Source organism: Oncorhynchus gorbuscha, linkage group LG18 (genome assembly GCF_021184085.1).
Source record: "Oncorhynchus gorbuscha isolate QuinsamMale2020 ecotype Even-year linkage group LG18, OgorEven_v1.0, whole genome shotgun sequence".
Classification (NCBI taxonomy): Eukaryota; Metazoa; Chordata; class Actinopteri; order Salmoniformes; family Salmonidae; genus Oncorhynchus; species Oncorhynchus gorbuscha.
The window spans coordinates 74240935-74253434 of NC_060190.1; the positions used below are offsets into that span (position 1 = coordinate 74240935).

At 56.9% G+C, this 12500-nt stretch overlaps 1 protein-coding gene across 2 annotated transcripts in view; it reads right to left on the reverse strand.

Moving 5' to 3' along the window:
- Window positions 1-12500, reverse strand: part of col2a1b (collagen, type II, alpha 1b) — a 129639-nt gene that overhangs the window by 49116 nt on the left and 68023 nt on the right. For both annotated transcript variants that reach the window (XM_046312669.1, XM_046312667.1), the window contains 2 exons: window positions 9066-9164; window positions 8768-8812 (listed from right to left, as the gene is read on the reverse strand). In XM_046312669.1, the coding sequence (XP_046168625.1) occupies window positions 8768-8812; window positions 9066-9164 (144 nt within the window). The remainder of the gene's footprint in view (window positions 1-8767; window positions 8813-9065; window positions 9165-12500) is intronic.

Here is a 12500-nt window from a genome sequence, read left to right on the forward strand (position 1 = left end):
AGGGGAGAGAGGGAGGAGACAGAGACAGGGGAGAGAGGGAGGAGACAGAGACAGGGGGAGGAGGGAGGAGACAGAGACAGGGGAGAGAGGGAGGAGACAGAGACAGGGGAGAGAGGGAGGAGACAGAGACAGGGGAGAGAGGGAGGAGACAGAGACAGGGGAGAGAGGGAGGAGACAGAGACAGGGGAGAGAGGGAGGAGACAGAGACAGGGGAGAGAGGGAGGAGACAGAGACAGGGGAGAGAGGGAGGAGACAGAGACAGGGGAGAGAGGGAGGAGACAGAGACAGGAGAGAGAGGGAGGAGACAGAGACAGAGGAGAGAGGGAGGGAGACAGAGACAGGGGAGAGAGGGAGGAGACAGAGACAGGGGAGAGAGGGAGGAGACAGAGACAGAGGAGAGAGGGAGGGAGACAGAGACAGGGGAGAGAGGGAGGAGACAGAGACAGGGGAGAGAGGGAGGAGACAGAGACAGGGGAGAGAGAGGGAGGAGACAGAGACAGGGAGAGAGGGAGGAGACAGAGACAGGGGAGAGAGGGAGGAGACAGAGACAGGGGAGAGAGGGAGGAGACAGAGACAGGGGAGAGAGGGAGGAGACAGAGACAGGGGAGAGAGGGAGGAGACAGAGACAGGGGAGAGAGGGAGGAGACAGAGACAGGGGAGAGAGGGAGGAGACAGAGACAGGGGAGAGAGGGAGGAGACAGAGACAGGGGAGAGAGGGAGGAGACAGAGACAGGGGAGGGAGGGAGGAGACAGAGACAGGGGAGAGAGGGAGGAGACAGAGACAGGGGAGAGAGGGAGGAGACAGAGACAGGGGAGAGAGGGAGGAGACAGAGACAGGGGGAGAGAGGGAGGAGACAGAGACAGGGGAGAGAGGGAGGAGACAGAGACAGGGGAGAGAGGGAGGAGACAGAGACAGGGAGAGAGGGAGGAGACAGAGACAGGGGAGAGAGGGAGGAGACAGAGACAGGGGAGAGAGGGAGGAGACAGAGACAGGGGAGAGAGGGAGGAGACAGAGACAGGGGAGAGAGGGAGGAGACAGAGACAGGGAGAGAGGGAGGAGACAGAGACAGGGAGAGAGGGAGGAGACAGAGACAGAGGGAGAGAGGGAGGGAGACAGAGACAGGGAGAGGGAGGAGACAGAGACAGGGAGAGAGAGGGAGGAGACAGAGACAGAGGAGAGAGGGAGGGAGACAGAGACAGGGGAGAGAGAGGAGACAGAGACAGGGAGGGAGGGAGGAGACAGAGACAGGGGAGAGAGGGAGGAGACAGAGACAGGGGAGAGAGGGAGGAGACAGAGACAGGGGAGAGGGGAGGAGACAGAGACAGGGAGGAGACAGAGACAGGGGAGAGAGGGAGGAGACAGAGACAGGGGAGAGAGGGAGGAGACAGAGACAGGGGAGAGAGGGAGGAGACAGAGACAGGGGAGAGAGGGAGGAGACAGAGACAGGGGAGAGAGGGAGGAGACAGAGACAGGGAGAGAGGGAGGGACAGAGACAGGGGAGAGAGGGAGGAGACAGAGACAGGGGAGAGAGGGAGGAGACAGAGACAGGGGAGAGAGGGAGGAGACAGAGACAGGGGAGAGAGGGAGGAGACAGAGACAGGGGAGAGAGGGAGGAGACAGAGACAGGGGGAGAGAGGGAGGAGACAGAGACAGGGAGAGAGGGAGGAGACAGAGACAGGGGAGAGAGGGAGGAGACAGAGACAGGGGAGAGAGGGAGGAGACAGAGACAGGGGAGAGAGGGAGGAGACAGAGACAGGGGAGAGAGGGAGGAGACAGAGACAGGGAGAGAGGGAGAGACAGAGAGGGGAGAGAGGGAGAGACAGAGGGGAGAGAGGGAGGAGACAGAGACAGGGAGAGAGGGAGGAGACAGAGACAGGGGAGAGAGGGAGGAGACAGAGACAGGGGAGAGAGGGAGGAGACAGAGACAGGGGAGAGAGGGAGGAGACAGAGACAGGGGGAGGAGGGAGGAGACAGAGACAGGGGAGACAGAGGAGACAGAGACAGGGGAGAGAGGGAGGAGACAGAGACAGGGGAGAGAGGGAGGAGACAGAGACAGGGGAGAGAGGGAGGAGACAGAGACAGAGGAGGGAGGAGACAGAGACAGGGGAGAGAGGGAGGAGACAGAGACAGGGGAGAGAGGGAGGAGACAGAGACAGGGGAGAGAGGGAGGAGACAGAGACAGGGGAGAGAGGGAGGAGACAGAGGGAGAGAGGGAGGAGACAGAGACAGGGGAGAGAGGGAGGAGACAGAGACAGGGGAGAGAGGAGAGGAGACAGAGACAGGAGAGAGAGGGAGGAGACAGAGAGAGAGGGAGGAGACAGAGACAGGGAGAGAGAGGGAGGAGACAGAGACAGGGGAGAGAGGGAGGAGACAGAGACAGGGAGAGAGGGAGGAGACAGAGACAGGGAGAGAGGGAGGGAGGAGACAGAGACAGGGGGAGAGAGGGAGGAGACAGAGACAGGGGAGAGAGGGAGACAGAGACAGAGACAGAGACAGAGAGAGAGGGAGGGAGGAGACAGAGACAGGGGAGAGAGGGAGGAGACAGAGACAGGGGAGAGAGGGAGGAGACAGAGACAGGGGAGAGAGGGAGGAGACAGAGACAGGGAGAGAGGGAGGAGACAGAGACAGGGGAGAGAGGGAGGAGACAGAGACAGGGAGACAGAGGAGGGGAGAGGGAGGAGACAGAGACAGGGGAGAGAGGGAGGAGACAGAGACAGGGGAGGGAGGGAGGAGACAGAGACAGGGGAGAGAGGGAGGAGACAGAGACAGGGGGAGAGAGGGAGGAGACAGAGACAGGGGAGAGAGGAGGGGAGACAGAGACACAGGGAGAGAGGGAGGGAGACAGAGACAGGGGAGAGAGGGAGGAGACAGAGACAGGGGAGAGAGGGAGGAGACAGAGACAGGGGAGAGAGGGAGGAGACAGAGACAGGGGAGAGAGAGAGGGAGGAGACAGAGACAGGGGGAGAGAGAGAGGAGACAGAGACAGAGAGAGGGAGGAGACAGAGACAGAGACAGAGACAGAGGAGACAGAGAGGGAGGAGACAGAGACAGGGAGAGAGGGAGGAGACAGAGACAGGGGAGAGAGGGAGGAGACAGAGACAGGGGAGAGAGGGAGGAGACAGAGACAGGGGAGAGGGAGGGAGGAGACAGAGACAGGGGAGAGAGGGAGGAGACAGAGACAGGGAGAGAGGGAGGAGACAGAGACAGGGGAGAGAGGGAGGAGACAGAGACAGGGGAGAGAGGGAGGAGACAGAGACAGGGAGAGAGGGAGGAGACAGAGACAGGGGAGAGAGAGGGAGGAGACAGAGACAGGGAGAGAGGGAGGAGACAGAGACAGGGAGAGAGGGAGGAGACAGAGACAGGGGAGAGAGAGAGGAGACAGAGACAGGGAGAGAGGAGAGACAGAGACAGGAGAGAGAGGGAGGAGACAGAGACAGGAGAGAGAGGGGGAGGAGACAGAGACAGGGGAGAGAGGGAGGAGACAGAGACAGAGGAGAGAGGGAGAGACAGAGACAGGGGAGAGAGGGAGGAGACAGACAGGGGAGAGAGGGAGACAGAGACAGGAGAGGGAGGGAGGAGACAGAGACAGAGGAGAGAGGGAGGAGACAGAGACAGGGGAGAGAGGGAGGGAGACAGAGACAGGGGAGAGAGGGAGGAGACAGAGACAGGAGAGAGAGGGAGGAGACAGAGACAGGAGAGAGAGGGAGGGAGACAGAGACAGGGGAGAGAGGGAGGAGACAGAGACAGGGGAGAGAGGGAGTGAGGGAGACAGAGACAGGAGAGAGAGGGAGGAGACAGAGACAGGGGAGAGAGGGAGGGAGGAGACAGAGACAGGAGAGAGAGGGAGGAGACAGAGAGACAGGAGGGAGAGAGGAGGGAGGAGACAGAGACAGGGGAGAGAGAGGGAGGGAGACAGAGACAGAGAAGAGAGGGGGAGACAGAGACAGAGAGAGAGAGGGAGGAGACAGAGACAGGAGAGAGAGGGAGGAGACAGAGACAGGAGAGAGAGGGAGGGAGACAGAGACAGACAGAGAGAGGGAGACAGAGACAGGAGAGAGGGAGGAGACAGAGACAGGGGAGAGAGGGAGGAGACAGAGACAGAGGAGAGAGGGAGGAGACAGAGACAGAGAGAGAGGGAGGAGACAGAGACAGAGGAGAGAGGGAGGAGACAGAGACAGGAGAGAGAGGGAGGGAGACAGAGACAGGGGAGAGAGAGACAGAGACAGAGGAGAGAGACAGAGACAGAGACAGGAGAGAGAGGGAGGAGACAGAGACAGGAGAGAGAGGGAGAGAGAGAGGGAGAGAGAGAGGGAGGAGACAGAGACAGAGACAGGGAGAGACAGAGACAGAGAGAGAGGAGGGAGACAGAGACAGGGAGAGAGGGAGGGAGACAGAGACAGGGGAGAGAGAGGGAGGAGACAGAGACAGGGGAGAGAGGGAGGGAGGAGACAGAGACAGGGGAGAGAGGGAGGAGACAGAGACAGGGGAGAGAGGGAGGAGACAGAGACAGGGGAGAGAGGGAGGAGACAGAGACAGAGAGAGAGGGAGAGACAGAGACAGGGGAGAGAGGGAGGGAGGAGACAGAGACAGGGAGAGAGGGAGGAGACAGAGACAGGGGAGAGAGGGAGGGAGACAGAGACAGGGAGAGAGGGAGGAGACAGAGACAGGGGAGAGAGACAGAGACAGAGACAGGAGAGAGAGGGAGGAGACAGAGACAGGGAGAGAGGGAGGGAGACAGAGACAGGGAGAGAGGGAGAGACAGAGACAGAGAGAGAGGGAGGAGACAGAGACAGAGAGGAGAGAGAGACAGACAGGGAGAGAGGGAGACAGAGACAGAGAGAGAGGGAGGAGACAGAGACAGAGAGGAGGAGAGACAGAGACAGGGGAGAGAGGGAGGGAGACAGAGAGGGAGAGAGGGAGGAGACAGAGACAGAGAGAGAGAGGGAGGAGACAGAGACAGAGAGAGAGAGGGAGGGAGACAGAGACAGGGGAGAGAGGGAGGAGACAGAGACAGGGAGAGAGGGAGAGAGGGAGACAGAGACAGGAGAGAGAGGGAGGAGACAGAGACAGGGGAGAGGGAGGGAGGAGACAGAGACAGGAGAGAGAGGAGGAGACAGAGACAGGGAGAGAGGGAGTGAGGGAGAGACAGAGAGAGAGAGGAGACAGAGGGGGAGAGAGAGAGGGAGAGAGAGAGAGAGAAGAGAGAGGAGACAGAGACAGAGAGAGAGGAGAGGAGACAGAGACAGGAGAGAGGGAGGAGACAGAGACAGAGAGAGAGAGAGAGACAGAGACAGAGACAGAGACAGAGACAGAGAGAGAGAGAGGGAGGAGACAGAGACAGGGAGAGAGGGAGGGAGACAGAGACAGAGGAGAGAGAGGAGACAGAGACAGAGAGAGAGAGGGAGGAGACAGAGACAGAGGAGAGAGGGAGGAGACAGAGACAGAGAGAGAGAGGGAGACAGAGACAGAGAGAGAGGGAGGGAGAGAGACAGGAGAGAGGGAGAGACAGAGACAGAGAGAGAGGAGGAGACAGAGACAGGAGAGAGAGAGGAGACAGAGACAGGAGAGAGAGGGAGGAGACAGAGACAGGGGAGAGAGGAGAGGAGACAGAGACAGAGGAGAGAGGGAGGGAGACAGAGACAGGGAGAGAGGGAGGGAGGGGACAGAGACAGGGGAGAGAGGGAGGGAGGAGACAGAGACAGTGGAGAGAGGGAGGGAGACAGAGACAGGCGAGAGAGGGAGGAGACAGAGACAGGCGAGAGACAGAGGAGACAGAGACAGGGGAGAGAGTGAGAGACAGAGACAGAGGAGAGAGGGAGGGAGACAGAGACAGGGAGAGAGGGAGGGAGGAGACAGAGACAGGGAGAGAGGGAGGGAGACAGAGACAGGGACAGAGAGAGAGAGGAGACAGAGACAGAGGAGAGAGGGAGGGAGACAGAGACAGGGAGAGAGGGAGGGAGGAGACAGAGACAGGGAGAGAGGGAGGGAAACAGAGACAGGGGAGAGAGGGAGGAGACAGAGACAGGGGAGACAGGGAGGAGACAGAGACAGGAGAGAGGGAGGGAGGAGACAGAGACAGGGGAGAGAGGGAGGGAGACAGAGACAGGGAGAGAGGGAGGAGACAGAGACAGAGAGAGGGGGAGGAGACAGAGACAGGGAGAGAGAGGGAGGGAGACAGAGACAGGGGAGAGAGGGAGGAGACAGAGACAGGGGAGAGAGGGAGGGAGACAGAGACAGGGGAGAGAGGGAGGGAGACAGAGACAGGGAGAGAGAGGGAGGAGACAGAGACAGGGGAGAGAGGGAGGGAGACAGAGACAGAGGAGAGAGGGAGGAGACAGAGACAGGGAGAGAGGGAGGGAGGAGACAGAGACAGGGGAGAGAGGGAGGAGACAGAGACAGAGGAGAGAGGGAGGAGACAGAGACAGGGGAGAGAGGGAGGGAGACAGAGACAGGGGAGAGAGGGAGGAGACAGAGACAGGGGAGAGAGGGAGGGAGACAGAGACAGGGGAGAGAGGGAGGAGACAGAGACAGGGAGAGAGGGAGGAGACAGAGACAGAGGAGAGAGGGAGGAGAGAGAGAGACAGGGAGAGAGGGAGGAGACAGAGACAGAGGAGAGAGGGAGGAGACAGAGACAGAGGAGAGAGGGAGGAGACAGAGACAGGGAGAGAGGGAGGGAGACAGAGACAGGGGAGAGAGGGAGGGAGGGAGACAGAGACAGGGGAGAGAGGGAGGAGACAGAGACAGAGGAGAGAGGGAGGGAGACAGAGACAGAGACAGAGGAGAGAGGGAGGGAGACAGAGACAGGGGAGAGAGGGAGGGAGACAGAGACAGAGGAGAGAGGGAGGGAGACAGAGACAGAGGAGAGAGGAGAGAGGGAGGGAGACAGAGACAGAGACAGAGGAGAGAGGAGGGAGACAGAGACAGAGACAGGGGAGAGAGGGAGGGAGACAGAGACAGAGGAGAGAGGGAGGAGACAGAGACAGAGGAGAGAGGGAGGAGACAGAGACAGGGGAGAGAGGGAGGGAGACAGAGACAGGGGAGAGAGGGAGGGAGACAGAGACAGGGGAGAGAGGGAGGGAGACAGAGACAGGGGAGAGAGGGAGGAGACAGAGACAGAGGAGAGAGGGAGGAGACAGAGACAGAGGAGAGAGGGAGGAGACAGAGACAGGGGAGAGAGGGAGGGAGACAGAGAGGGAGGGAGACAGAGACAGGGGAGAGAGGGAGGGAGACAGAGACAGAGACAGGGGAGAGAGGGAGACAGAGACAGGGGAGAGAGGGAGGGAGACAGAGACAGCGACAGGGGAGAGAGGGAGACAGAGACAGAGGAGAGAGGGAGGGAAACAGAGACAGAGGAGAGAGGGAGGGAGACAGAGACAGGGGAGAGAGGGAGGGAGACAGAGACAGGGGAGAGAGGGAGGGAGACAGAGACAGGGGAGAGAGGGAGGGAGACAGAGACAGAGGAGAGAGGGAGGGAGACAGAGACAGGGAGAGAGGGAGGGAGACAGAGACAGGGGAGAGAGGGAGGGAGACAGAGACAGGGGAGAGAGGGAGGGAGACAGAGACAGGGGAGAGAGGGAGGAGACAGAGACAGAGGAGAGAGGGAGGGAGACAGAGACAGAGACAGATGAGAGAGGGAGGGAGACAGAGACAGGGGAGAGAGGGAGGGAGACAGAGACAGAGGAGAGAGGGAGGGAGACAGAGACAGAGGAGAGAGGAGAGAGGGAGGGAGACAGAGACAGAGGAGAGAGGGAGGGAGACAGAGACAGAGGACAGAGGGAGACAGAGACAGGAGAGAGAGGGAGGAGACAGAGACAGGGGAGAGAGGGAGGGAGACAGAGACAGGGGAGAGAGGGAGGGAGACAGAGACAGGGGAGAGAGGGAGGGAGACAGAGACAGGGGAGAGAGGGAGGGAGACAGAGACAGAGGAGAGAGGGAGACAGAGACAGAGGACAGAGGGAGACAGAGACAGGGGAGAGAGGGAGGGAGACAGAGACAGGGGAGAGAGGGAGGAGACAGAGACAGGGGAGAGAGGGAGGGAGACAGAGACAGGGGAGAGAGGGAGGAGACAGAGACAGGGGAGAGAGGGAGGGAGACAGAGACAGAGGACAGAGGGAGAGAGGGAGACAGAGGACAGAGGGAGAGAGGGAGGGAGACAGAGACAGAGGAGAGAGGGAGGGAGACAGAGACAGAGGAGAGAGGGAGGAGACAGAGACAGGGGAGAGAGGGAGGGAAGAGACAGAGACAGGGGAGAGAGGGAGGGAGGAGACAGAGACAGGGGAGAGAGGGAGGGAGGAGACAGAGACAGGGGAGAGAGGGAGGGAGGAGACAGAGACAGGGGAGAGAGGGAGGGAGACAGAGACAGAGGACAGAGGGAGAGAGGGAGGGAGACAGAGGACAGAGGGAGAGAGGGAGGGAGACAGAGACAGAGGACAGAGGGAGAGAGGGAGGGAGACAGAGGACAGAGGGAGAGAGGGAGACAGAGGACAGAGGGAGAGAGGGAGGGAGACAGAGACAGAGGACAGAGGGAGGGAGAGGGAGACAGAGGACAGAGGGAGAGAGGGAGGGAGACAGAGACAGAGGACAGAGAGAGAGGGAGGGAGACAGAGACAGAGGACAGAGGGAGACAGAGACAGGGGAGAGAGGGAGGGAGACAGAGACAGAGGACAGAGGGAGACAGAGACAGGGGAGAGAGGGAGGGAGACAGAGACAGAGGACAGAGGGAAAGAGGGAGACAGAGACAGAGGAGAGGTTGTCTGGTAGACTCACAGCTGATCCTTTAGATCCTCCAATACCATCAGTACCAGGATTACCCTGTGGGGAAGGACAGAGGAAGAACATCCTTTCACATGGCCATATCGTACAGTATAATACTTAAGGTCATAGTTCAATCAGGAAAAGCCCTAGTCATGTGACTTGGAACACTAACACACAGGTTTATGGGGACACTCATGGGGACTGTTTAGGGACACTTATGTGGGGACACTGTTTTACAGGGACACTGTTTTTGTGGGGACACTTTTTATGGGGACACTGTTTTGGGGACACTTTTTATGGGGACACTCACAGATGCGCCGGCGGGTCCGGGAGATCCAGGGGTTCCTGACTCTCCACGGGGTCCCTGGGCGCCCTCAGGTCCACGAGCACCGGTGGGGCCAGCTTCTCCCTGGAGAGAGACAATCAATCAATAATACAACACTTCAATCAATCAATCAAACGAACAACCAATCGATTATTAATCTATCAATTATTCAATAATCCAGTAAATCATTAAATCAATCAATCACACAAACAACCAATCGATTATTAATCTATCAATTATTCAATAATCCAGTAAATCATTAAATCAATCAATCACACAAACAACCAATCTATCAATTAATCAATAATACAACACTTCAATCAATCAATCAAACGAACAACCAATAGATTATTAATCTATCAATTATTCAATAATCCAGTAAATCATTAAATCAATCAATCACACAAACAACCAATCTATCAATTAATCAATAATCCAATCAGTCAGTCAGTCAGTCAGTCAGTCAGTCAGTCAGTCAGTCAGTCAGTCAGTCAGTCAGTCAGTCAGTCAGTCAGTCAGTCAGTCAGTCAGTCAGTCAGTCAGTCAGTCAGTCAGTCAGTCATTAGCATCATTGCAGTAGAGAGTCTCTTTCAGCAAATTGACGATTCTGTTTGATTGGTTATGGATTTGCACGATGTCAAATAAACAAAGTTTATTTAAGTTTTCAAATCTTGTCAAAGCTTAAGTCAGAAGTCTTTAATCTCAATTGAAAAACCAAGTAGGTAATTTCCATATAAGGACTGTATAAAGTCTCGGTATGAAGAGTAAAAGTGTTACAGCAACATTGGCTGCATTTGAATAAACAGAAGAAACCCTACTTTTGGCAAAATGACTGGTCTGACAAAACAGAACGAGGACATTTATCCTGACTAAATATTGTCAGACAAGGCTTCGACCAATCATAGTGCAGCGTAGTGAGGTCACAGCCTTTGGGAAACTGGGTGAATAAATGAATGAAATTCCTAACTGTTGTTACCATGGTGTTTTGACATAGTAGGATGACATAATATAAGTGGTATGAGTACAAGCGATGGTGGAGAGATTGGTATTTTTGGGATGTCGTCCATAATGTTTGTTTCGTTTTTTAGGGAGGGGATCAGCTTTATTATTGCAGACAGATTGTGGTTCAATCAATGTAACTGTCTGCATCATTTCCAATCCGCCATATTTTAGATATTTCATATGCATACATATATATGTTTAAAAAATATATATTTTCCTTTATTATTTTCCCCTAACCCTACCACCCCTCCCCTCCCCTAACCCTGCCACCCCTCCCCTAACCCTACCACCCCTCCCCTCCCCTAACCCTGCCACCCCTCCCCTAACCCTACCACCCCTCCCCTAACCCTACCACCCCTCCCCTAACCCTACCACCCCACCCCTCCCCTAACCCTACCAACCCTCCCCTAACCCTACCACCCCTCCCCTACCACCCCTCCCCTAACCCTACCACCCTTCCCCTAACCCTACCAACCCTCCCCTAACCCTACCACCCCTCCCCTAACCCTACCACCCCACCCCTCCCCTAACCCTACCACCCCTCCCCCTAACCCTACCACCCCTCCCCTAACCCTACCACCCCTCCCCTACCCCTAACCCTACCACCCCTACCCTAACCCTACCAACCCTCCCCTAACCCTACCACCCCTCCCTAACCCTACCACCCCTCCCCTAACCCTGCCACCCCTCCCTAACCCTGCCACCCCTCCCCTAACCCTACCACCCCTCCCCTAACCCTACCACCCCTCCCCCCCCTAACCCTACCACCCCTCCCCTAACCCTAACCCTACCTACCACCCCTCCCCTAACCCTACCACCCCACCCCTCCCCTAACCCTACCACCCCTCCCCTAACCCTACCACCCCTCCCCCTAACCCTACCACCCCCCCTAACCCTACCACCCTTCCCTAACCCTACCAACCCTCCCCTAACCCTACCACCCCTCCCCTAACCCTACCACCCCTCCCCTAACCCTACCACCCCTCCCCTACCCCTAACCCTACCACCCTCCCCTAACCCTACCAACCCTCCCCTAACCCTACCACCCCTCCCCTAACCCTACCACCCCTCCCCTAACCCTGCCACCCCTCCCCTAACCCTACCACCCCTCCCCTAACCCTACCACCCCTCCCCTAACCCTACCACCCCTCCCCTAACCCTACCACCCCCCCTCCCCTAACCCTAACCACCCCTCCCCTAACCCTACCACCCCTCCCCTAACCCTACCACCCCTCCCCTAACCCTACCACCCCTCCCCTAACCCTGCCACCCCTCCCCTAACCCTACCACCCCACCCCTCCCCTAACCCTACCACCCCTCCCCTAACCCTACCACCCCTCCCCTAACCCTACCACCCCTCCCATCTGTCTCTGAAGACCATCATGTTTGACATATATTTTTTAACTGTGCTGTTTAACAACATTTTTGAACATATATACATTTTAAGGACAAAGTATATTTTACATGAGTTTATCTTGTTGTTATTAGTCCCACCCTTCAGTAGTCCATGACGTCTAGGGCAGGGAGAGCCATGGGCTGGCTGTATATGGGCAGGGAGAGCCATGGGCTGGCTGTACATGGGCAGGGAGAACCATGGGCTGGCTGTATATGGGCAGGGAGAGCCATGGGCTGGCTGTACATGGGCAGGGAGAGCCATGGTCTGGCTGTACATGGGCAGGGAGAGCCATGGGCTGGCTGTACATGGGCAGGGAGAGCCATGGGCTGGCTGTATATGGGCAGGGAGAGCCATGGGCTGGCTGTACATGGGCAGGGAGAGCCATGGTCTGGCTGTACATGGGCAGGGAGAGCCATGGGCTGGCTGTATATGGGCAGGGAGGGCCATGGGCTGGCTGTATATGGGCAGGGAACAATTAAATATGCCTTTCCTTTATAGACAACTCATATTCAAACCAATAGATGATGCACACACACGCACACACACACACGCACGCACGCACGCACGCACGCACGCACACACACACACACACACACACACACACACACACACACACACACACACACACACACACACACACACACACACACACACACACACACACACACACACACACACACTACATGTCAAATGCTTTCAAAATGTATGTAAATAGTGAAGTCTTTTGTCTGTAACGTCCTATTCATTAAGTGTCGGACCCCAGTAAGACGAGCGTCTTCTAATGGGGATCCTAATATTCATGATGTTCCGGACCCCAGTAAGACGAGCTGTCACCATTGGTGTCTTCTAATGGGGATCCGAATAAATCAAATCAAACCAAATCAAACCAATGGAGTGTTTATGACTACATGTATTTGGGTATCCTGAATTTACATTTTTCGCAAGCTGTCTCACCCAGCCTTTAATTTAACCAGGAAAGACCCTCGAGGGTTAGAAAACTCTTTTACGAGGACGACATGAGT